General features: G+C 36.6%; 2 protein-coding genes across 2 annotated transcripts; one reads left to right on the top strand and one right to left on the bottom strand.

Moving 5' to 3' along the window:
• Nucleotides 1–8440: 8440 nt before the first annotated feature.
• LOC141605474 (uncharacterized) lies at nt 8441–19370 on the top strand. Its single transcript, XM_074424261.1, has 5 exons — nt 8441–8969; nt 9951–10025; nt 12516–12655; nt 12807–12944; nt 18991–19370. The coding sequence occupies exons 1-5, from the start codon at nt 8702–8704 to the stop codon at nt 19192–19194; spliced, it is 825 nt and encodes a 274-aa protein (XP_074280362.1). The 5' UTR covers nt 8441–8701; the 3' UTR covers nt 19195–19370.
• Nucleotides 19371–24163: 4793 nt separating this feature from the next.
• Nucleotides 24164–25423, bottom strand: LOC141608924 (uncharacterized). The gene is made up of 3 exons (XM_074428243.1): nt 25299–25423; nt 24789–24856; nt 24164–24607 (listed from the first exon to the last, which is right to left on the bottom strand). The coding sequence occupies exons 1-3, from the start codon at nt 25399–25401 to the stop codon at nt 24413–24415; spliced, it is 366 nt and encodes a 121-aa protein (XP_074284344.1). The 5' UTR covers nt 25402–25423; the 3' UTR covers nt 24164–24412.
• Nucleotides 25424–26181: the final 758 nt, after the last annotated feature.

The raw sequence follows: 26181 nt of genomic DNA, 5'->3' as shown, positions 1-26181 counted from the left end.
AAAGACTCCCTATGAACTTTTAAGAGGGAGAAAACCCAATATATCACATCTCCGTTGCTTCGGGAGCAAATGCTTTGTTCACAATAATGGAAAAGAAAATTTAGGAAAATTTGACCCTCGAAGCGACGAAGCTGTTTTTCTGGGATATTCGAATCATAGTAAAGCTTACAAAGTGTTCAATAAAAGAACCTTGCGCATAGAAGAAAGTGTTCATGTTCGCTTTGACGAAGATAATGTGTTTGATAAAGTTGAACAGGAAGAAGAGGATCCAGATGAGCTCGATTTCTTTTTAGCAAGAAATGAGCCCTTAAATGAAGATGAAGATATTCAAGGTATCAATGACGAACTAGAAAATTCTGCAAACGATCCTAAGAGAAGTGATGAGTCTATAGTTAATGATACTATCGACCCTTCCTTAGATAAAGAAAAAGATCTTGAAGTTATAACTAATGATGTTGTAACTTCCGATTCAAATCATGATATTTCTAATGAAGTTAGAGATACTTCTGAAGAGAATCCCGAGTCCAACTCCGGGGGAACAAATCATGATTCTTCGTCTACAGATGATGCTAGTCCATCAAATGATAATGAGCCTAGAGTTCTCAAAAAGTGGAAACATCAAAGCTCCCACACTTTGGACAAAATCCTAGGGAATCTAGAGCAAGGCATTAAAACTAGAAGGTCCTTGAATAATTTCTGCTCGTTCTTTTCATTTTTATCAACCATCGAACCTACCAATATTAAAGAAGCTCTTGCGGAACCTGATTGGATTATTGCTATGCAAGATGAGCTTCAACAATTCGAACGCAATAAGGTATGGCACTTGGTGCCACGACCTAGTGATCGAACTGTTATTGGTACGAGATGGGTGTTTAGAAATAAATTGGACGATACAGGACTTATTACAAGAAACAAGGCACGACTAGTTGTCCAAGGCTACAATCAACAAGAAGGGATCGACTATGACGAGACCTTTGCACCTGTAGCAAGACTTGAGGCTATTCGTCTCATTATTGCCTTTGTTGCTCATAAAGGAATGAAACTATTCCAAATGGACGTTAAGACAGCATTTCTTAATGGTTATTTGGAGGAAGAAGTCTATGTAGAACAACCTCCCGGATTTTTAGATAGCAAGTTTCAAAACCACGTTTATAAATTAGACAAAGCTTTATATGGTTTGAAACAAGCTCCAAGGGCATGGTATGACAGATTATCCAAGTTTTTGTTACAAAATAATTTTACAAGAGGATCTGTCGATAAAACCTTGTTCCTAAAATCCGAGGGTTCTAATTTACTTGTTGTGCAAATTTATGTAGACGATATCATATTCGGTTCTACTAATGAAAAATTGTGCAAGTATTTTTCTGATCTAATGACTTCTGAGTTTGAAATGAGCATGATGGGAGAACTGAAGTACTTTCTAGGCTTACAAATTCAACAAACAAAGGATGGTATAAAGATACACCAACAGAAATATATCAAGGAACTGATTCGAAAATTCGGTATGGAAAATGCAAAATCATACGATACACCTATGGTACCTGAAAAGAAGATGACTATAGATGAACATGGTAAGTGTGTCGATGAGACTACATATCGAGGTATGATTGGTTCACTTTTATATTTAACTGCAAGTCGTCCTGATATAATGTTTAGTGTATGTGTCTGTGCGCGATATCAATCGTGTCCTAAAGAGTCACATATGATTGCAGTTAAACGTATCTTGAGATATTTAATTGGTACATCTAATTTATACTTATGGTATCCACTTAAGTGTAATTTCGATCTAGTAGGATATTCATATGCAGATTATGCAGGATGTTCTTTAGATAGGAAAAGCACTTCTGGGTATGCAACGTTTGTTGGACCTTGTATTATTACATGGGGATCAAAGAAACAAAATTCAGTTGCAATGTCTACTGCTGAAGCCGAGTATGTATCTGCAGGACTGGTATGTTCTCAATTACTTTGGTTAAAGCAACAATTATGTGATTATGGTATTAATGTAGGTCGTATGCCTATTATGTGTGACAATACGAGTGCTATAGTAATTTCTAAGAACCCTGCCCAGCACTCGAGGACCAAACATATAGATATTCGACACCATTTTCTACGAGATCATGTAGAGAAAGGCAACATTTCACTTGAATTTTGTAGTACCGAAAGGCAATGGGCTGATATCTTGACTAAGGCATTAGCTAGAAAACGCTTTGAGTTATTGAGACTTGAGATTGGTTTAATTAGTGATAATTAAATCCGTCATAATTATGTCTGGGAACCTGAATGCCTGGCTAGGAAGATGTGATTGTACGATTATGTCCGTATATTTTTGTTGCAAGTTTAATTATGTTAAATAATATTTATTTTACGTGTTATATCTTGCTTATGTGTATGGTAATATTTTATATTCTTCATAATAACATTCCTTACAAAAATTCGACAAAATCTACAATAAATTGCCTAAATATAATAAAGATAATTCTATCTTATTATATTCCTACACAAATCCTGCCTAAACTCCATCACAAGATTTTCTTTCCTAATCTTACATGAAACAGGAGATAATACCAAAAGCAAAAAAAAGGAAAGAAAGTGCCGAGAAAAAAAAAGGGGCACGAAAAAGAAAAAAAAAAGGAGAAAGTGCCGTGAAAAAAAAAAAGGGGCACGAAAAAAAAAAAAAGAGAAGGAAAGTGCCGAAAAAATAAATAAGGAAAGGCATTAAAGAAATATGGAAATTGGTATTATTCTCTATCTTTAAGGAATCCTATTCTTACCTAAACTCAAATTCCTTATGCTATATATACCCCTTTAATCTCTCCATAATTCTCATCAATTCTAATCATCTAAACCCTAATTGCCTTTTGCTCCTATCTTCTATTTTAATAATGACTAATCAACCTACAACCCGTTTTCAATCCAAGAAACATGTTGTTATTAGAAAGAAAGTAACCCAATCACCGCCAAGAACTCGCTCCACCTCACCGGCCGACAACCCCCGTTCCCCACGGACCACCGCCGACATGCCCGACAACGACAAGAAGCGACGAAAATTGGTTAAGGGTAAGGGAAAGTTGGTTTCCGAAATTGAGGTAAGTTCAAAGACTGAAAATTATATACTTCAAGATGGTTCTTCACGAGTTCTTTACGCACAGCATATGGATGATTACACCAACAATGGACTGAATAATCTTCGTTTAACTCAAGTAGAACGAAGTAATATCAATCAAGTTGCTCGATATCGCATTCACGCAGGACGCGTTTATTCGTTTGATTGGTTAAAGAAATATAAAGCACTTGGTTTTTTCAAGAATTTTCTCAAAGATCAAGGATGGGAAAATATTGTTGCTGTAAGTGGTCCTATCTTTCCTATTGAGGTATATCAATTTTATGCTTCTGTTCATCTTAAGGAAGGAAGTTTGTTTGTTGTGGTTAATGAGACTTCCATAAAAGTCTCACCTGGTGATTTCTGCGACTTGGCTCGAGTTCCTGGAGGAGGAATCGAAATCAATCCAAGCGTAGAATGGGGAAGTCTGACACCCGAAAAGAGGTTGATTGTGAAACGGTATTTCAAACAAGATGCAACTTCGTCTGAGACTATCTTAACTGCGAAGTTGTCGCCAATCTTGAGGTTCTTTTTGAACTTTCTTTGGACTACCATTGTTCCTCGAAAAGAAGGTAGAGATAAATTCGGGGCTCATGAGATGATTATGATGAAGGCTTGGCTTGAAGGAGAAAAGGTTAGTCTACCCTTGCTTGTGTTTCATAAAATTATACAAGCTAGTGTAACGGCTAAGATGGATGATTTAGCTTCTACTTTAAGTTTGCCTTATGAGAATTGGATCTCACGAATTTTGGAGAAGAAAGGAGTAATTGGGAAGCATAGTTATGGAGTTATCACTAATGACGAGATGAGCGATCTTTATCTATATTATATGAAGCTCGTTATTAATGGCAACGAATTAGGTTTTGAGACAAAAGGAGAAAAAGGAGAAAAAGGAGGAAAAAGCAATGTGAGTTTTGATATGTTGGATTCAAAGATGGATTCAAACTTTACTTCTATTCTTGGACGGATTAATGAACAAGACAAGAAATTAGAAGAATTGTTTGACCTAATTAAAAAGGAAAGGAGAGTTGATACTAGTGGACCAAGTGAAGTGAGCGCGGCCCGTATAAACACCGTGTTGTCACGGTTTGATACACGACTCGACAACGTTTTTAAGGCCGCCGTACGAACTCACTCGGAGTCTACTCAAATGAAGGAAGGTATGGCTAGTTTGGTTAAGTTTGGTGATGAGCTTTTGCATTCTGGGAAGGAGATGAGGTCTGAGATGCAAACTATATATGAAGCAGTAAAAGCTATGACTTTGAGGATTGGTAACTTCGATACTCGATTGACTGCCCAAGCTGCACTTCTAGACCATTGTCATGCGCGACTCGAGGACTTGGAATATCGAACCCGTCCTAGGTCCAACCCGCCGAGCCCACGCTACCCTTGACCTTCTCGCCCTAATCCATTCAACCTAGCCAAATCTTTTTAATTCCTTTGCTCACAATAAAAATCCATCTTATGGATATTAGCTTTTTTATTTCCGCATTATTCCTTGTGTGATTTCAGTTTATAATATTATTATGCTAATTAAGAACTAGATTGCGTTTAATATAATATGTTTTTCATGATTAATTCTTGTTTCATAATATATTATTCTGGTCGTTTTATGTTTGTTCTTATCTTTTCAATGATGCCAAGAGGGGGAATTGTTTTTATGATTTGCGACCGTCTCAAGTTAATTCTCTCATGGCGTTCTATAGTTATAACTTTGAAAAGGTTATTAGTTTCTGAGCTCAACTGTTCTATAATTTGGGAAGTATTATGTTGAGGGGGAACTAGACTTAGACACAAATCATAGGAGACTTGTCATCATCAAAAAAAGGGGAATTTGTTGGACCTTTAGTCCTAATTAATTGTTTTGATAATGACAGTAATGATTTGTATGTGGACTTAATATATAAACATATGCGTGTAATTGTGTGCTTAAGTTTTATTTAGAAAGGAACAATTACAAAGACGTAAGCTTGAAGTTTGGATCAAGGAGGTACAACTTCAAATACATTTGATCGATGCATTCAAGCAAGATCAAGATTGGAAATCAACCACGAGACTCAATATGAGAGACTTGTGAAGAGACGATTCGTTTACTGAAGATCTACTGAAGATTAGATAGTATAGGTCGTCATCCGGTAATGGTTTTACTTTGTTTGATTTAAAGGTTAGTGAAGTTATGACCTAATAGCCATAACTTCATTACTAGACAAAAATGATGCGTTAATTTTTGGAAAATATATTTTTAATGGTTTATAAAAATAAGAGAGTATTTATTTTAATTGGAATTAATTAATAAGAATTTAAGTTAAATAAACTATTGGTTTGTAACACGATATTTATATCGTCATGCAACCTAGGGCTTTAACTAAATTCTATCTCAATTTGTGGTGGGCTATAGAAGCAAGTAGTGGACCGAAGGAGCCCTAGAGGCCGGCCAAACCCTAGTGGCCGAACCCTAGGTGGGCCGAACTCAAGGGAGGCCGAAAACCCTAGGAGGCCAAACTCCTCCTTCCTTTGTTTCTTACTTGTTCATCAAGTCATTTAGGGATTTATGTTTCCAGAACATTCCTATGCCCTAATTCCAGAACATTCCAAACCCTAATTCACTCTATTATAAATACTCTAATTCATTCAACATTAATTGTTGACACACACATCTACAAATTTCAAGAGAGAAAAATATTTTAAGCAAAATCATTTGAGCTTTAATTCTTATTTTCCAAATTTGCTTATATAAAAATTGCGCATCAAATTTGTCAATCACTCGAAGAAAAATCGTTATAGGATACTAAATACACAAGGATAGTATACTCACTCGCATAACGTGAGATTAGTATTTGTCGTTGTATTTTTCTTATTAACGTAAGAGCAATCTAGAGTATTTAGCGATACTCAATCTGAGTTATAATCATATAGTTGATTATACGAGTGGATTGATAATTTTTGTAATCCGGAGAAAGGTACTAAAAATTATTAATCGAGAATAGTGGACGTAGGTTTCGACTTGTGAAACTGAACCACTTCAAAATCCTGTGTGTCTCTCTTTCTCTCTCTCTTTATTATTGTTATTTCGATTTTGCATTTATTGTTAATAATTTAATTAGTTGATTTTAATCAATAAAATCAAATAATTAATTTATATCATATATTTCGAAAAAGCGGTCATCGTTTTTAATACTCAATTCACCCCCCCCCCCCCCTCTTTCGTATTCGATCAATAGACTCCACACATTTGTTTATCTTTTTACATTGAGAATATTTATAAAGGGTAATTTGATAATCTACATAACTCATTGTCCATGGTTACTCAATAACATCACCCACAAATAGTCAAAATCAAAAGTAAACAATGAAGGCAACATGGCGAGTATCAGATTACTAACATTCCAGTGCCACATAATGATATTCCGGATACCCTCATTTTGGGGTTGTCCGTAGATGGAAATTTCTCTACCAAAACAGCAACTTGGTTAGCGCAAGGTTTGTTCGATCAAGCTCTTGACAAATGTGAATTTCAGTGGATTTGGAAATTGAATATTCCTCCTAAATTGAATTTTTTTTCTTTGGAAAGCCTGTGTTGACGGCCTTCCAACGAAAAGTAGACTTCTCAAGAGTCATATTGATGTCCCACCTCATTGTGTTTTGTGCAACAATCCTATTGAAAACAAAAATCATTTCTTTTACGAATGTCCCTTGATTGGGTCTGTCATCCAAAACCTGAACATTATTAGTTTCAACGAGTTTTTGTCAAATTATGATACTATTACAAGTCAAAGTTTTCTAACGAAACTTAATTATCTCAAGGATTTAATTCCAAAAGATGATTTCATTAAGATTATTTTTATTTGGTGGAATGCATGGTTTCATAGAAATGATATTATATTTAATAATGTTAATTTAAATATCAACAAACTTATTACTTTATGTAATAATAGCACTAAGACCTGGAATGTGACTAGATTTAAGGATCTCAACAATCCCGAGATAGAAGAGTCAGCTAGAAACAACTCTAGAAAGGAAAAAATTTGGTGGGAAAAACCTAGAAACGGTTTTCTAAAGCTAAATTTTGACGGATCAAGAATAGAAGGTAATAAAGCTTCTTTAGGATATTCTATAAGAGATCACAATGGTAAAGTCGTTTTGCTGGGAGCAAAAAAGTGCGGATCCAATAGTATCCTTGTTGCGGAAGCTCTGGCTTTAAAAGAAGGTATTTTAGCAGCTAAATACTTAGGAATCTCAAAATTAATTGTGGAGGGTGATAATTTATGTGTTATTAACTCAATTCGAGATACTTGGCAAATTCCTTGGGAAATTTCTAGTATTATCAAGGATGTAAAATTAGACCTTCATTTTTTCGATGAAGTGATAATTAAACATTGCTTTCGTGAAGCCAACAAGGTTGCTGACTTCATGGCTACTATTGGACATTCATGTCCAACTCTTTCGAGGTGGTTTGATAGCCGGTGGCTTCAACTTACCTCCCTCATTCGAAAGGATGAGATAGGTTGGTCCTACCCTAGAGGATCAACCTAGTTTTCTTACCTAATCAAAAAAAAAAAAAAAAAAAAAACTAAAATTCCAAATAACAACGTACTCCCTCTCATCCAAAACAAAGGTAGCACTTGCTTTTTGACACTATTCATGGTCGTAAGGAATTTTTGGTATTATTCTTAATCTATAACACAAAACATAGTCATGTGAGATCTTGTTTGATTTATAGTCATGAATGTTATAAGAATATCAAATTTTTATAATTTTTCATAATGTGTACCTAAAGATATTCACGTTTGTTTGGTTCACCATAAATAAATTTGTAAAACGGGGGAATGGAGTTTGATTCTCAAAGAAAGGAGTACGAGATTTGAAAAGGTTGTGGTGGAGTTAAATTTAGAATCCATCCGCTAACTAAAACTTCATTCCAAATCACTCCAACCAAACAATGGATTATCCATTTCAAAGTAGCCAGCCAAACACCTCTAAATAACTCACTTGAAAATAAGATGATAGTGGTGATTATACCTAACAAAATTGACCCGACCCGAACTAACACCCAAGCTTGACCTGAAACTCAAATTAACTTGACCCGGCCTACTATCTACTGTTGCATACTGATTATTAGCCATAAATAGCTTGATAATCGAAAATGACCCAAGATCGAAATAACTAAGCCTGAACCGAACTTTTGCAAACCCAAACTAACCTAATTGACCCGTTTACCAGATTTAGCTAAGATTCCAACCCAAACTACACAAGACTAGGCCCACTTACGTATTGTAAGATTCAGAATCTGGTGGGATCTAAAGAGTAAAAAACGAGTGATGGAACCAAAAGTATCCATCCATCCACATAATTGTGAGCCTCGGTCTGTAAAAGTAAAAGTAAAACCCAGAAATCATCAAATTCTCCACACTTGTACCGTTGAGATTCAAATGTTAGTTTGATTTTTCCCCAACTTTTTTTTTACTCTATTCACTTCCTTCACGCTTTCTCCTCCTCCTCTTCTTAACCAAACCCTAATTCCCAATTACTCTTCCTTCTCTCTCCCTCAATTCCATCCTTGACAACTCAATTCTGCAATTCACCTTGTTTGATTTTAATATGAGCCATAATTTGAGGGCGATATGTCGCCCAAATGCTGTGTTTACATCCATGGCGATATGCTGCAAAGACCATGGTGTTAGTCTTTTACGCCGAAAACTCCATTTTCGGTCGTCTCATTTGACCGCCTTTCCTTCGCGTTCTGTTGATTCTTCATTGTTGTCATCGGATTTTATGAAAAATAAGACGTGGTTGCGATCGAATCACCGGAGATATGTTGCTAAAGCGTCTAATTGGACCGGCGAGAAGTCTCCTTATGATGTTCTCGGTTTGTACTTCATTTTTACTCCCTCCCTTTTACAAATACCTTCCGTGTTTTATATGGTAGGAAGAATATACTTGCTAGTATAATTCAACTTGTACCTCACAAAATAAAGCAAATGTAAACTATTTACAGAGTACTTAATTTTTAAGCTAGTAAACTTGGTTGACACTATTTGATAAACTAGTGAGGTAGAAAGTTCGGGACTTTACAATAGTTGAAACATTACTAAGTGACAATTGGAGAATTAAGGGATTGGATATAGAGATCCCCACACCTATTTGCAATGAAATTGCATTCAGAATTGAATGGAATGACGTTACTTCACAATTAAAAGAAGGGCAATCAATTTAGTAACTCGTTTTGTTTGATTCCATCATAATATAGAACCCAAGAATACTGGTTCATGGCTCCATAAAAATCAAAATTAAAGTTCGAGTCCTTAACTGTAAACAAATGGAATATGTTTATATGTAGAGATATGTAGATCCTTCTCCTACCCTTAAATCATACAACCAACTTAGTTTTCTTTGTTCAATCTTGCTTGGTTCGTAAATGGTTGGACGATGCACATGAAGTTGTCAATTTCTTGCTACATGTGCAATGTTATGAAATGTTCCTCATTGAATTTTCTTTTGTGTCGCATGATTACTTATAAAATAGACTTCTTGATTGATTTTAATGCCTTGTTTCAATTGTTTGGATGGAGGGATTTGGAGGGAAAGGAAAGGGCTCCCTTGCTTGGATATCAAATAAGGGGGAGGGAAATGGAGGGATCTATTTTCCTCCCTCCAAAGCAAATCAAAATCCCTCCCAACATAAGAAAGATTTGGAGGGAAATTGTATCCAAACAAACACACCCCATTCCTCCTATTTTGGTATCCAAACAAGCTCTAAGGGCTAAATCTGAGATACCGTATTAAATATTCATATGCTTTTTCTAGCATATTGTGGCCTGACTATATGATTGTGTGTCGTAACTTACAGAGTTAGAGGGGGATGAAGATGACGAGCAAATAAAGTTTGCTTACAGACGCTTGGCCAAATTTTACCATCCTGATGGTATGTGTTTATGTCCTTGCCTTGACCATTTTTTGGCTGCAGTTATCTTTTGCAATATATATTATCATTAATCTGTGTGTGTATTATAGATTTCTACGCTTGAGTAGGCATGTAAAATGCTGTCTTATGCTAACAGACACAATGATGTAGTATGAGTGTGCGGTTCAGTTAACAGGTGATTGGCTTTTTATTTTTTGTTTTTTAATGAATAAGCGGTTTATGTCATTGTAAATCTCTGGTGCAAGTAATTTTGGTTCAGCCTCTTCAAAGAGTTAATTACTGTAGATTTTTTCTTGTGTTTTTTTTTTTTCTCTACGCATGAAGAGGGGTCTAATATTATTTTTAGCAGCAGGTTATAATGCTGGTTGGCCTACCCTTTTTAAGTATGTGCTGAGACTGAGTTTGTGGTAATTGGTGACCCCTTCCCCTTGGATTACTGTGCTGTCCACAGGCAATTTTCTAATCAGTTCTTGCACGAAAACCTTTAATGTAAAGGTTAGTAATTTAGATATTAGGCCATCCTATCTTCATATTCTTGGGCATAAATTGATGCTGTAAATTATTTATGAAACATATGTTGATGTACGGAGATCGTATTTTTATCAGTCGTGAAATTTCTCGTTAAAATCTGTCATATTATATTGCTAGTTCTATCATTATTGAGCTATGTATTGTCATGTCTTATTTTAAATTAAGTTAATTACTCCCTCCTATTCACTCATTTCCTCCCCCTTCTATTTTGCACAAAAATTAAGAGAATGATTTTGGACCACACAAAACACTCTATTCCACTCTACCCCACATGTAATTAAATTTGGACCACACAAAAGCTACCAAAAAAGGAAAGAGGGAAGAAAACCCGACTTACCTAAAAAGGAATGAGGGAGGAAATGAATGAATAGGAGGGAGTATGTGTCTACATTTACAACCTTCGAAAATGTTCAACCTTTTTTTTTTTTTTTTTTTTTTTTTTTTTTTGCAGTTTTTCCTTTTACTCTTTCTTTTAATGACAAGATAAGACCATCGACTGTTTAGACACCATACCGTGACTGTATTTTGGCACAAAATGGATCTTTAAAACAAGGGCTGTTCCAATATTTTGGTGTATCCATTGTTCTTTAGGTTTTGACTTTATTGGTCGAGTAACTACTTTGTTGCTCAGCAGTTGGGCCTCTCTTATTGTGTACCTGCTTTGTATAAGAAAGATTTACCAGAAGTGTCAGAGGTCAAAAGTGTGTGTTGCACTCGAGCAAATGAGCAATACTTTTTGTCCTTGTAGAACTGCAGGGAGGGAGAAATATGTGAATGTATGGAGTTGACTTCCTCAAGTTGCTTTATTTGTTTTCATGATTGAATTAGATGGGGATGAAGCAACTGGAGTTGTGATTGCCAAACTTTAATCATGTTTTGTTTTGATTTTTTTATCAGTGTTATTTCTTTGAGCTTGTAGCTGTGTGGCGATAGATTTTTTCCTGGCTGCTTTTTATTTTCTCTTATCGTATTTTAATAGTTTTACTCTCCTTTTCCATTCGTGTACAAATAAGCACTAAACTGATTGGCTCATTATGGGTTCCTTGAGGATAAACAATTGTGGACTGGTTCTAGAAGGAGGTGGATGGTGATGTGAGGAATAATGGTACAAACGAGAAACCTTTTCTTCTGTCACATAGGCCAATCATCCTACCATAGCTTGAAATAAGTACCTGTTGGCTGTTCTTTGAAAAGTAGTAAAGCTATGGTGATGAAATGTCTGCATCTCATGTAACTGTTTTCATGAAGCTTTCAGTCTGATATCAGAGTTGTTTTTCACCTTTTTAAGGCTCTGGTGGGAACGAATATGCCTTCAGAAAAAAAAATTCACCACGAGTTAAGCATTTAGTCCGTATTGACCTTATTTGTGATTCTGATGAGGCACCAATTCGCCAAATAGATATTGTTTCTCAGTATTGAATTTTGGAGTACGCTAATAATGCTGCCGATGCTGTGGCTGATTAGCCAAAAGCAAAAATTAATAATCAAATCAAATATAATTTGAATCTTTCTTTGAATAACATTAAGTTTGCTGGACTGTCTTCCACCAAAATTGCATTGAGTCTTTGTACCAACACACGTTAACTTTCGTCAGGTTCTTTGTTTTCTAATCATTAGGCTATCATCTCCTTTTTCTCAGGAATTGCTTCGTTTTTTTGGCCTATTCAATAAGATTTTACCCCATTTTTATGTTTGATAAAGTTTTGGATAACAAATGTCTCTTTTACGGTTTTACCCTTGCAATTTGAATTATACACGAATATCTCGTTGCCCTCCTAGTCAAGCTTCATCATTCATCTTTTCCCCTTGCCACTGGTCTACCACTTGCTCTCCAAATTTTTTGTGCAATAGTGAATGGGTGCGATTCCTAAGAATAGCAGGGAGTATTGTTTTGGTCTGATGAAGATTGTGTTAAGTATTGTGTTTCTACTAAAAAGGTTTGATGTTTTGCATTTTTAGTCTACGACGGTAGAGGCAATCTTGAGGAAGGTGAAACAGCGGAGACCCGTTTCATCAAAGTTCAAGCAGCCTATGAGCTGCTTATGGATAGAGACAAGAGGAAAGAATATGATGTTGAAAATCGGGTTGACCCGTTGAAGGTAAAAATTGTATTTGCTTTTTCTCCAAAAGAAGAGTTTCTACAAAATAGAGTTTCAAATGCTGCTATTCATCTTCCTCACTTGGTATTATAAATTATTGCATTTCTGAAGGATGCAGCATAGTCACTTACATATCTGTCTTTTATGTTAGGCGTCTCAAGCATGGATGGAGTGGCTTATTAAAAAGCGCAAGGCATTTGATCAGCGTGGTGATATGGCGATTGCAGCTTGGGCTGAACAACAGCAGCGTGACATGAATTTGAGAGCACGGCAACGTGCTCGATCAAAGGTATCAATTCATTTATTCCAATAACTAACATTACCTTAGTGTCTAAAAGCCTTCTAAGAAGGGCCTGGTATAAACAACCTTACCCCCTTATGTTAGCAACACAAAAAGACTGTTTCCGAATGACCATGATGAAAATTGCGACGAGAATTGAATAAGAGGACTTGTATCTAGCAATATACAGAAACTCACGAGTTGAGTGAGTCATTTACTTTACTGTATCATAATCCGAAACCAATGAATTGCGAATCTTTATCTGCTCCATTGCAAAATTATCTTCTAATTCCAGCATTCAATAGAAAAATGATGCTCGTTAGTCTTTATGGGAAGCCTTCATTATTAACTTAGATTCATCTCAAGAACAGTGCTAGGTTAGATTAATTCGAGAGCTTATCCAAGTATTGCCACTACATGTCTTGTGAAAGTTCTTTGTTGTTTATTTCATGGGATGGAAATACAAACAAACCGAAGCAAGGATAAACTAATATATCATAGTAACTCACCAAACAAAAACAAGGCCTTAGCTTCCAAATGATTCGGGGTCGGTTCAGAAGTCATCATTTGAGACCATCAATGAGAGGTTACAGAGGAGGACCGCGGTAAAAAATTAGTCAATGTTGTGAAACAAAGGGAATGATAGTTATAGAGAGAAGGGAGAGAGAATAGAAGAGAGAGACAAAAACTATGTATTATTGCATTATGAGGGGTTTATATATACACATACAATAGAGTAGAGTTTCCATAATATAATATCTCTAGAATATCCTAACATATGGACATCCATATAATATTACATAATAATATTTCATAACACTCCCCCTTGGATGTCCATTACTGAAGAAGATGCCTCGTTAAAAACCTCACTAGAAAAACCCTTTGGAAAAAAATCGCGAAGGAAAAGAGTACACTAATCTTCAAACACGCATAATAATAGTTGCCTCGTTAAAACCTTTTCATGGAAAACCCAGTGGGACAAAACCATGGATAAGGAAAAAGAGTACAACGCGTGTTACTCTCCCTGATGATTACATAACTTGATGTATCTTGAAATGAACCATACTTTAACGTAACTTCTCGTCTCGATAGTTGAATAAAATCCACTATAGTTGATAAACTTGATATCTTCAAATCCTTGATAATCTCTATCTTCATATTTCATTAGAACTCACAATCTGGGTGTAGTCATTTGTGATGACTCTTGGATCTTTTTCAAATAATACTTCCACAATAGTGATAGAGAATTTCTTGATAGATACATAATATTATATGTCAAGAATAACTCGTCTTAATAATCATAACGTATCAATGCGCTTATTGTGCTACCTCATTAAAAACCTTGCTAGGAAAAACCCATTGGGACAAGAAAACCTAGACGAAGGGAAAAAGAGTGTAGCCATCATTCCTTAATTCCTTATCATAAGGAGAATCAATCCGATAATTATTAAATAAATCATCCAATACTTTTGAGCGCTTATCTTTGATAAACCACATATGTATGAATTAACATTCTCATTGTAGACTTTGACTATTATTTTCAAATCCTTATGGTACTTCTGGACCATAAATTAATTTCACATATTTAGCATGAAACTCATTTAAATCATTATTCTCATATGCTCAAACTTCAGGTTGAGACAATAATAATTTCCTTCAAGTAAACTCTACATGAATTTAAATATTCCATTTTGGAAATAATCACGATAACTTTTCATTCGTGTCGTAGAGGTTCATATATAATCATGAGTTCCCAAAACTCAAGAGGCTCCTATAGAGAGTTATCCTCGTTGGAGTATCTCGTAAGATAACATTTCTCCTTTTAAAATATTTATCAAAATATAACAATATAATTAATCATGTGCATGCATATGATATGTAACTAATTCTAAACAACATTCTAAAACAATGCAATAACTTATATAAAATAAAACTAATTAATATGCAAATGAACTTAATCTCTAAATACACATGATGATGACTCGATAATGCAAACCGTATGCGTTTCATTTTCCAATATTCATAATTTCAATTGACTTCAGGTCAATAGTTGGACATTTAGTCCATGAGCTCATTTATAATCATAAATTATATGTCGACAATCAAAACTGGACTTACTTATAAGATCCCCATTATCTAGTCCATTATATTCCGCGCGCAAATGCATATCGGTTCCTTAAACATATCGATATAATTTCAATATCTCGTGCTATTGTCAGTACTGATCAATGATATCTGAATATATTTGGTACCATTCCTTTTCTATATAGGCCATCTATTATTATTATTCAGATATCTATGTCGCTTCCGGGACATCCAAATTTCTTAACTCCATAGGAGTACCAACTGCTAATTCTTGCCGTTTTCTTATTACTTGAAATATGTGAACCGATATGACTCTCACACTACATTCCACGTGTGGCTATTGTTCAATTTGGCAAGAATCTAATTTTCATTACATATATTTTCTATGACTAATGTATAGCTCGCTATACCACATATAGGGCTAAACTGTCTATAATTAAATCATAGATTTTAATGTAACATATTACATTTTGATAAGGTGATGAAACTGGTAGTATAATACATCTTCATAACGAAATGAATACCATCATTTCTAATTCACCGAACCTCTACTCGATGTATTTCATATTGAAAACAAACTGCTGAACTTCAGGTCCAGTTGGGGATAATATACTTATTTGTTTTTACCAGCTTTTCCTTATCATTCTCCCCCTAAGGTGGTAAAAATTATCTATACCAGATAGATTTAATGGGCAATAAATCATTATATCCACCTTAATTGTCTTATGCAGTTGGTTTTTCAATGTGCTGAATCACAATGCCCAATTTGGAGACTAACGATTCCATATAATAATCAAACTGTGATCTCCAATATTAAATATACTCAGTTTTCGTGTAATGTCTCGCCTTTAATAAATTTACACGAGAGAGTTTCAGCACTTATATTTTCTTTAGGATAAACTTTAGGTTTATCAAAACGGGTATAATAAGAACCCGGATGGCCTTTATTGTCACATTTGAATCATTTCATGTCCACTTTCTTAGTTGCCCACAATCCAGGACAATCTTTCATAATGATGTGACATAGGACACAACAAGTGTCTCATACATGTAGGCAAGACTCATCAATATTATTTCAGTGAACATGAAAATTATTATTATCATATAAAAATCACTAAACCTAGTTAAATACTAAAGATGTTCACGTGATTAGGAGTGTCAAACTCAATGTCCCATATTAAATTTAAATGATACAATATGGCAATGTAAGCATTTTGTTATCAAAACATGTAGTATCTATGTCTCAAAATAAGTTGCATTAAGTCATACTTATCAATTAGATAACTATTTCATTGGACTATGTATTCACTAATAACATAATAAATTATATTACGGATCACATTATTAATGTCTGATCATGGTTAAGATTAACGTTCTCTATCAAACAAATACAGATTACAACTTACTACTTAAATACTATTATCAAATAATTGAATAAATACTTAATAACTGAATATGAAATAAGTTAGACTAGTTACTATGCATATCTTACCATGTACTTGCAAAAATGGCTTAACATGCTAGTATACACATTATCATTAATAAAGATAAGTAGAGCAACTTAACGGAATTAATAAACAAAATCAAAGAGATGAGAAATCGTGACCGTTAATTATTCTTTATAGTAAAAACCAGCATTGTTGGTAATAATAACATCCTTTTGTTCATTCAATTGAAAAATTGTGACCTAATAACCTAGCATTAAAATTCCATCAAACTCGAATGAAAATGCCAATTAAAGTAAATATTGCCATGATCACATACTTTTATGAGCAATTGTGCTATAACTATACCATTATGAAATTTTATTACAAGTTATGTATTAAGGCATTGGCAAATACACGCATAAACGAAAACGACAAAAGTAATTAGATAAAGTAGCATCCATGTCTCATATAATTATTACCATATCTGTTAAAATTTTAACCCGTATATAATATTCTTCCATTCTCATATTGATTTTTCAGTGTATATGAGAGTCTCACATTACTTTTTCATGAGATATGTTCTTTCCAAGATGAACGAATTTGGCTCAATGAGGCCGCATCATTAAAGCTCAATTAAGGCCTCTTTACTTGGCTCATCAAATGCCACATTATTAGGCTAAATTAAGGCCGCAATATTAGGCTTATCATAACGCCATATTCTCGATCTCGCTATAGACGAGTCTTTTATGAGATGTCACATTCACTTCAAAGAATGGATTAAATTTCATATCTCATTATACTGTTCAACTTCAGGTGAACAAGAATCAATTCGCAAATAAATTTGCCTTTCATAAAGACCGCTTTAAATTGAACAATGGTTCATATATTTCATAGACGTGGACTTTTGTCCACTTACACTTATACAATATGAATATATCAGATCGATGAGACGGTGTTAAAATATTACACACCTTTAAAACTTTGAACTTCAGGCCAAAGTCATAATATGGACATATCTCTCATCTTTGTAAAATAAATCTTTTTGGAACTTCAGGTCCAAAATTATATGATATGTCCCTTTTCAAGAATTGTTGACTGCAAATATAAAACTTCAGATCCAAATATATAAATTTTACGGGCTAATAAATTTCTTATTGCTTTGCATAGATATGGGAATTACTATGTCAACATTAACCGAGTATTCTTCAGTTTATTAATTGTCGTATACTATAATTACTTGTTTTGTGTACCGGAGTATATATAATATAAAAGTGAACAACCGTAAGCAATGTATAGAAAACATACCTGAATGAGATAAATTAATATTTTAACATGTTTGGTGGACAACTCTTATAAACATCACTTGGTCACCAAGTCCACGCATGTCAAAACCAAGTGCTTCCTTGCTGTTATACTCTTTTAATTTGCTACGTAGATGAGATTAGAAAATCAGGTGTAATTTATACGACATTCAAAGAGATATGAGAAGTGGTGGGAGTCTATCGTGCTGATAACGTGTTGTGAAACAAAGGGAATGATAGTTATAGAGAGAAGGGAGAGAGAATAGAAGAGAGAGACAAAAACTATGTATTATTGCATTATGAGGGGTTTATATATACACATACAATAGAGTAGAGTTTCCATAATATAATATCTCTAGAATATCCTAACATATGGACATCCATATAATATTACATAATAATATTTCATAACAGTCAAATGTGAATAATGGTCATAAAAAGATTGGCCAATGGGAAAAAGCTATCTTTAAGGGAATCCAATTTTGAACAAAGCGTCTATACTATCCCCAGTCCGGTCTATGAACATTTGATAGTGTTTTGGCAAAGAAAGCTTGAGCTGCGCCTTCTTGAGTGTATAGATTAGATTTTTAAGTTTTAAGCTTAAAATGTTATTGCCAAACTCGTGTGATATGGGTTGTTTGTATAATTTCTGCATAAGTCACTAGTCATCAGTTTTTTAAACTTAAAATGTTATTGCCAAACCATTTGAAAGTTTTATTATCTTGTTCTTTTGATTCCTTTGATAGAGATTATGGATACCGAATTGCCAACAGCTTATAGTCTTATACTTTGTTTCATCCTATGAAAATCTCTGGTTCCTCATCATTAAAGAATACCATTATACTCCTGAGGAAGTGTACCTTTGTGAAATACATGATGTTAACCCCTGCCTCTGCCCCTACTCCCGAGGGGTGCCGTACTGCCTTGTAAGGTCAAGTGTGAGTGTCAATATCCAAAGAAAGTTTTCTTTGTGGCAGGAGAGTATCCCAGACATAGACATAGCGTAACTTCTGATATAAGATGGATAAGATTATAATTAGTCCCTATGTTACTCAAATATGGCTAGAAGTATCATATATAGATGCATGTCAGACGTCGCTATTTTATAAAATCATTCTTGTTTTTGGCTTAAAGTTTCAAAGTATAATATCCATGTCCTGAGTGTCCAGTGTTAGACAAGGCTACGCCATACGCAATATTATATGGGATGTCGGAGTAATACTGATTACACGACGGTTTCAGGTTGATCCTGAAGAGGAGAAGAGAATACTAGCAAGAGAAAAAAAGGCTTCAATAGAAAACTTCCAAACAACACTTAGGAGGCATACACTTGTGTTAAAGAAGCGGGATTTGATGCGCAAGAAGGCTGAGGAGGAAAAGAAAAAAGAGATTAGCCGCCTCTTAGCTGCTGAGGGATTCGAATTGGATAGTGAAGATGATAAGTAGTCCCCGTAGTAATCTTTGAAAGTATATAAATGTTTTATATGTATAAATCAGTAAAATCACCATATATGTTGTCTGCTTAATGTTTTTGTTCGATAAACCTTTTAAGTGTATATAGAATATGATGTACAACAACAAAACAAAATGAAAATATCAATGAATGTGATTTGATTTAAAAATTTACAGTATGATTTATCAATTTTGTTCTTCAGCTAATAATCTGCTTGGTCCTGTTTGGAATTCTCTAGGGTTTCAGAAAACCAATGTTTGGTAGAACAGTTGATCCTGAAACCCTTTTTCGATAACAAATCTGTAGTCAGTTTTATAGGAATGTAGATTGTATATATTTTGTGATGAATACAGTAGGGGAATTACATTGCTATTTATAATACAAACTAATGTGTGAATGGAATAACTAATCTCTACAAATTAGGAGAGTAATAAGCTAAAGATATTATACACATGATTTGTTAGCAAGATTAGAGGAGAATAATTAGAGTCCTAATTATTCTGTTTTGACTTCTCTACATCCCCCCGCAAGATGGACGGCCTCGGGGAAAGTCCGATCTTGGACATAAGCATATCGAACCGAGTTCGATGTAGAGGTTTTGTGAGTGCGTCCGCAAGTTGATCATCATTAGCGATAGGAACAACGCGTAAGGAACCATCTTGGACCTTTTCTCGGACAAAGTGATAATCAAGAGCAAGATGCTTCATTCTCGAATGGAAGACGGGATTAGCACTGAAGCTTGTAGCACCTATGTTGTCGCAGTACACCACTGGCGAAGCAGGAATTTTGAGGCGTAATTCAGTGAGTAGACTGTTGAGCCAAAGAAGTTCAGCAATAGCATTAGCAACTGAACGATACTCGGCTTTGGTAGAGGAACGGGCCACTGTTTTCTGTTTCTTCGAGCTCCATGAGATAATGTTTCGACCCAAGTAAACAACATAAGCAGCTGTCGAAGTGAGGTCATTAGGATTACCACCCCAAGTTGAATCAGAAAAGGCGTGAAGAGTAAGGGGTGACTGACGAAAAATCGTGATACCATGAGATGGAGTGCCAGCTAGGTAACGTAATAGTTGTTTGAGTGCATTCCAATGACAAACCGTAGGGGCATGCATAAATTGAGAGAGCTTGTTAACGGCATACGCGATATCCAGTCTAGTAAGGGAGAGGTACTGAAGGCCACCAACTAGGGTCCGGTATTGAGTGGGATTATCATGAGCCGGGCCATCACGTAGACTGAGAGTGACCGAGGCATCCATTGGTGTGGTAACCGATTTGGCATCGGACATGTTGGCACGAGCAAGGAGATCGAGTGTGTACTTATGTTGATTAAGAAACAAGCCGCGAGGACTGGGTTGCACTTCAACACCGAGGAAGTACGAGAGTGGGCCAAGATCTTTAAGGGAAAACTTGGCGGAGAGGGCGGAGATGAAGGCAGGGACTTTGGTAGAGCAAGCACCTGTAACAATAATATCATCAACATATACGAGTACAAAAAGAGGGTTAGAACCGTGGAGAACAAAAAGGGAGGTGTCACAAATCGAGTTTGTGAAACCAGCGCTTAGGAGATACGAGCGTAGTTAGTTGTACCAAGCCCGTGGGGCCTGCTTTAGTCCATAGAGAGCCTTGCGAAGTTTACAAACATGGGTCGGTTTTGATGGGTCAACAAAACCTTGCGGTTGTGCCATATAGACGGTGTCAGTGAGGGTGCCTTGAAGGAAGGCATCGTTGATATCCAATTGACGGAGCGGCCAACCATTGGTAACGGCAAGACTGAGCAACAGACGGACCGTGACTGGCTTAATGACTGGGCTAAAGGTTTCCGAGTAGTCAAGTCCGGGTCGTTGATGGAATCCCTTTGCAACGAGTCGGGCTTTGTGTTTGTGGATGGAGCCATCGGGATTGTATTTGGTGCGAAAGACCCATTTACAACCCACAATGTTTTGAGATGGGGATGAGGGAACAAGCTCCCAGGTGCGGTTATTTTGGAGAGCCTGGAATTGTGTTTCCATGGCGGATCTCCATGTGGGGTCGAGGAGAGCCTGTTTGGCGTTGGTAGGTTCGGGAGAGTGGAGTTGAGCGGTGAGGTTGAGTTTATTGATAGGTTTAAAGATATTGTGAGAGGCTCGGGTTCCATGATGGTGGGGAGGTGGCGGAGGAGGCGGTGGTGGAGGTGGAGTAGGGGAGGGCTGTGTGGCGGGGGAGACAGGGGAGTTGGTGGGTGAGGCAGGGTCCAAAACAAGGGTGTCAGGTTCAGGTGGGGTTGTCACGGGTGCGGTTTGAGGAGGGTCAGAGAGGTTAGGGGCAGGGACGGGGATGTCACACCATTCAGCTGATGTGGGGAGAGGGTCAGCGGGGGGTGACAAGGTGGCGAAAGGGTAGGTGGTGTCTACAAAGCGGACATGACGAGAGATATATACCCGGTTTGTAGAGGGGTCGAGACATAGGTAAGAGTGTTGGGACGGGGAGTAGCCAATGAACACACAAGCGATGGACCGGGCCTCAAGTTTGTGGTGGGTGTACGGGCGAAGCCAGGGGAAACAAAGACTTCCAAAGTTATGGAAGTTATTGTATTTGGGATGTTGGCGAAAAAGGCGGAAATAAGGAGAGTCATTTTTGAGAGTGGGGGTGGGCATACGGTTTATGAGATATGTGGCAATTTGGAAGGCATACGACCAATATTGCAAGGGCATGGAGGCGTGCGCGAGAAGAGCAAGGCCAGTGTCAACTATGTGCCGGTGTCGTCGTTCCGCGAAGCCATTGTGTTCCGGTGTGTGAGGGGGAGAGGTGAGATGCTGAATTCCGAATTTAGCGAAGTCGGTTTTAATTTCTCAAACTCTCCACCATTGTCGGAATAAAAAATTTTAATCGGAGTATTGAATTGTTTTTCGACTAAGGATTTAAAGGCGAGAAAAATAGAGTGAGTGTCAGATTTTTTCTTTAGCGGAAATAACCATGTGAATTTAGTAAAATGATCAACAAAAATGACGTAATATTTGAAGCTATTAATTGAATGGACGGGTGATGACCATAAATCACTGAATATTATATGGAGCGGTGATTCGGATTTAAGTGATGATTGTTTAAACGGTAATTTGTGACTCTTATACAAATGACAGGATGAACAATCTTTATTAGTAATAATTGTTTTGGAATCAAAACTTGAAACAATACTTTTTAAAACAGAGAAATGAGGGTGACCAAATCTATGGTGTAGGTCATCCGTGGAAAGGGAGGTGACGTTGGCTTGCGGCGGCGACGACATGGGCCAGTAGTAAACTCCATCCTTGGCTGGTCCCGTGAACAAAGCAGCTCCAGTTTTAAGATCCTTCGCAATAAAAGACGTAGAACAAAAATCAATGGTTACATTATTATCAAGACAAAATTTTGAGACGGAAATGATGTTTTTGTGCATTGATGGAACATGAAAAATATTGTGAAGTTTAAAAGAGGAAATAGAGGAGGAACCAGTGTGGAGGATTTGAAGACCGGTGCCATCGCCTATGACTATCTCATCGGTACCATCATACGGTTGGTGAAGGGCAAGGTTATCGAGGTCCGATGTGACATGGTGCGACGCGCCACTGTCTAACAACCAGGGGGAGGGATTGGGGGAGTTGAGGGCCGTAGGGTTGGCTTGGGCAGGGGACTGGTTGGTACGAGGATAGGGCGGAACCTTTATATCAGGGTATAGGTTCTTAAATATGGTGCAATAGGCTAGGGTATGACCTTGTGTATGGCACCATTGACACTTTCCTTTGAATGGGTTGCGAGGGTTTTGGTTGGTGGAGGCAGCGATTGGTGGATTGGTGGAGGCAGCGGAATGGTTAGGGCGGGTGTAGGTGTTATGGCGGGTGTAGGTGGGATGAGCCACGGCAGGAAAATCGAGAGAAGGGGAGGGATGGGTCGTGGTGTGAGCAAGGGTGAGTTCTCGATTGATTAGCTTTTCGAGAAGGTCAGGGAAAGGAATTGGAGTGTCTCGAGCGTTAATTGCATCGATGACAGGTTGGTAGGAGTCATCAAGACCCTCGAGTACTTGATCAGTGATATCCTCGTTTGGGATAATGGTACCCAAAAGAGCAAGTTCATCGACAATAGTCTTGATGCGGTTCATATAATCGGAGATGGATGAGGCTCCTTTGGTAGTATGTTTAAGTTTGTGGCGGAGTTGTTTTATATGGCCACGAGAGGGGCGAGCATAGGATGATGCAATGGCATCCCACGCTTCGCGAGTCGTAGCCATACGATTGAGGATAGGAGAGACAGCGGGGGTAAGGGTGCTAGAGACGGCCGAAAAGAGCAAACGGTCTTGCCGGTACCAGGTGGCATACGCTGGGTTTAGGGCAGCTTGCTTGTCAGCGGTGGCAGCAATTGTTGTAGCGGGTGGTGCAGTCCCGTCAATAAACGAGGTAAGGCCATAACCGTCGAACAGCGACTCTAGTTGGGTGCGCCATTGACGATAGTTGGTACCATCAAATTTGACGATGGAATGCACATTGATGAGGATAAAAGGATGTGTAGGATCATTTGGATTAGGGATTGTGGCACCCGACATAGCGATCGAGTGTAGGAAAGACGGAAAAAAAAAAATGGAGGTTTTTATGAGGTAGGATTCAACCTTTCTCTTGATACCATATAGGAATGTAGATTGTATATATTTTGTGATGAATACAGTAGGGGAATTACATTGCTATTTATAATACAAACTAATGTGTGAATGGAATAACTAATCTCTACAAATTAGGAGAGTAATAAGCTAAAGATATTATACACATGATTTGTTAGCAAGATTAGAGGAGAATAATTAGAGTCCTAATTATTCTGTTTTGACTTCTCTACAAGTTTTTTGTTCATTTTAAATTTTGTGTAATACTGTGTATGATTGACTGTTCGTGTAATACTGGTATCATGTCCTCTCAGATTGGCAAATAAACAATTGAAGAAACTCGATCAATGACGTTCGTCATGCATGGCGGTAATACTGTGCATGATTGACTGTTCTTTAGAGCAGACAAAAAATTTCAGAAAATAGATATCGTATTCGAAATTCCTACAACTGATAGAGGCGAATTTGAGTAACATAGTTGAAAATACCCAAGGAAAAGTTCCTACCATATAAGATAACCAACTTTGTCCTAATTTTACCAACTGCTACGAGTACTGAAACCTGAACCAGAGCCCTAGCTAACCAAAACTGTAAGGTAGTACAGAGCATCATTTGGAAGAAGGAACATGATAATATTTGCCTTTGCAAAGGCACCGGTACACGACGGGACATGATTCGGAGGCGCATCGGAAGCTAACCATGACTCTCTTGCATGGGGAGCATACTCCACAGGCATGTGTACAATCTGGCAAGCTTGATCCCATTGGGTATAACTCTTTTCCTAGTTCTTCTCCACTATTGCCCTATATACAAGAATTTTTATTAGCTTTTGAACTTTTATTAACTATCAAGATAACTAGATAAGTATAGTTACATCACAAAAATGTGTAAATGATAACTACCTTTTATGAGAGAGGTCTCTCACTAACTTTAGTAAAAGACCGTCTCTCTTATGAATTTTGGAATTCTAAGTGCATGACGTACCTTTTGATGAGCCTTACTTGAATCCCCTTTGATCATAGAACTGCTTTTATGTAAGATTCCGACAACACCTAAAAAGATTAAATATTAAAAACTTTAAAGGCCCTTTTCGAGTATATTTTGAGTACATTTTTTATTTTGTCTTTTAGATTTATGGTTTTCCTTTTTCAAAATTTATACTTTTTTTTCGAGTATATTTCCTATAGCCATATATATTATATACTGAAATGTACCAAAAAAAAAAATTATTATATACTGAACATCTTGTAAAAAGATAGAAGTGATATTTTTCAAGGAACAATTATTACTCCCTTTCCTTTAATTTTTACATGACATTTTCATTTTCTTTTTTGGAACCGAGTCTTTGGTTTTAATAATTTTTATAAAAATATACTCTGCATTAATCTAAAATTTATATGGAATTAAAATTATACTACGGAGTACTAAATTCCTTACGATAAAAGTTTTGTCATACATAAATACTGAATTGCCTAGTACCTAAAAAGAACTTACCATGTTGAGGTGTAGAATAAGTTGGAGGTCCTAGTGTAATTAGCATCAAGGTGATTAAGACCAAGATAGAGTAACAATTATGGGCAGTAACTATGAGTTTCATGACTGTAAAATTAAAGTTTGATATTTTGTATAAAATTGAAGTAGTCCATAGCTTAAAATGGGACTTTCTTTTATATATGGAAAGTGGTATAACATGATGTTTTAATGTAAGAGGTACGTATGCATGTTCGAATTCACATGATACGCGACCATTCTTGAAAAAACTCACATGATTTTGAGTTAAAATCGCAGAAGTTTAACATTTCAGACCTGGGTCCCATTTTTACATCAAGTACAAGCTTGAATTTACTTCTTTATTCAATTTCTGAAATTTGCATCCTTCATAGTTAATTGTTCATAATGGTTGGCTGCCTTGATTAGTTGATTCGTCTTGAGCCTTGAGGATAAAAGATGGTACTCCGTAGAGCTGGCAAGTCTGACCCGACCCGAACCCGAGCAAACCCGATCCGATGAGACCCGAAAGTATTGTGGCCCGAAACCGACCTGACCCGACCCGTAACCCGACACAGCCCGATTATCAGTGACCCGAACTCGACCCAGACCCGACCTGATATTGACCCGACCCGATGCTGACCCGATTAAATTGATGACCCGACAATTATTAAGTTTAATTTTGATCAAAATGAAAGTGATTTTGTGTTTAGATTGATATGTTTGACTTAGTAATGAAGTAATTAAACCAAATAATAGGTTAAAAACTAAATTTAATGGTAAAAAATTATAGTAATGCAATTAAGTTACCGCACCCGATAATGACCCGACCCAAACCCGACCTGACCCGATACATCATTTGATCCGAAACGACCCGACCCGATAACGG

The sequence above is a fragment of the Silene latifolia genome, chromosome 10 (assembly GCF_048544455.1).
Source record: "Silene latifolia isolate original U9 population chromosome 10, ASM4854445v1, whole genome shotgun sequence".
NCBI classification, from domain to species: Eukaryota; Viridiplantae; Streptophyta; class Magnoliopsida; order Caryophyllales; family Caryophyllaceae; genus Silene; species Silene latifolia.
The sequence above is the reverse complement of the archived record's forward strand: the minus strand, read 5'-3'. Positions and strand labels throughout refer to the sequence as shown.

Bases quoted from the DNA above. Each gene is read 5' to 3' on its own strand.
- LOC141605474 (XM_074424261.1), top strand. From the start codon at position 8,702: ATGAGCCATAATTTGAGGGCGATATGTCGCCCAAATGCTGTGTTTACA. The intron at 10,026-12,515 runs GTATGTGTTTAT...TTGCATTTTTAG, and splicing joins CAAATTTTACCATCCTGATG to TCTACGACGGTAGAGGCAAT. The intron at 12,656-12,806 runs GTAAAAATTGTA...CTTTTATGTTAG, and splicing joins ATCGGGTTGACCCGTTGAAG to GCGTCTCAAGCATGGATGGA.
- LOC141608924 (XM_074428243.1), bottom strand. From the start codon at position 25,401: ATGAAACTCATAGTTACTGCCCATAATTGTTACTCTATCTTGGTCTTA. The intron at 24,857-25,298 runs GTAAGTTCTTTT...TAATCTTTTTAG, and splicing joins TTATTCTACACCTCAACATG to GTGTTGTCGGAATCTTACAT. The intron at 24,608-24,788 runs GTACGTCATGCA...TCTTGTATATAG, and splicing joins CAAGTAAGGCTCATCAAAAG to GGCAATAGTGGAGAAGAACT.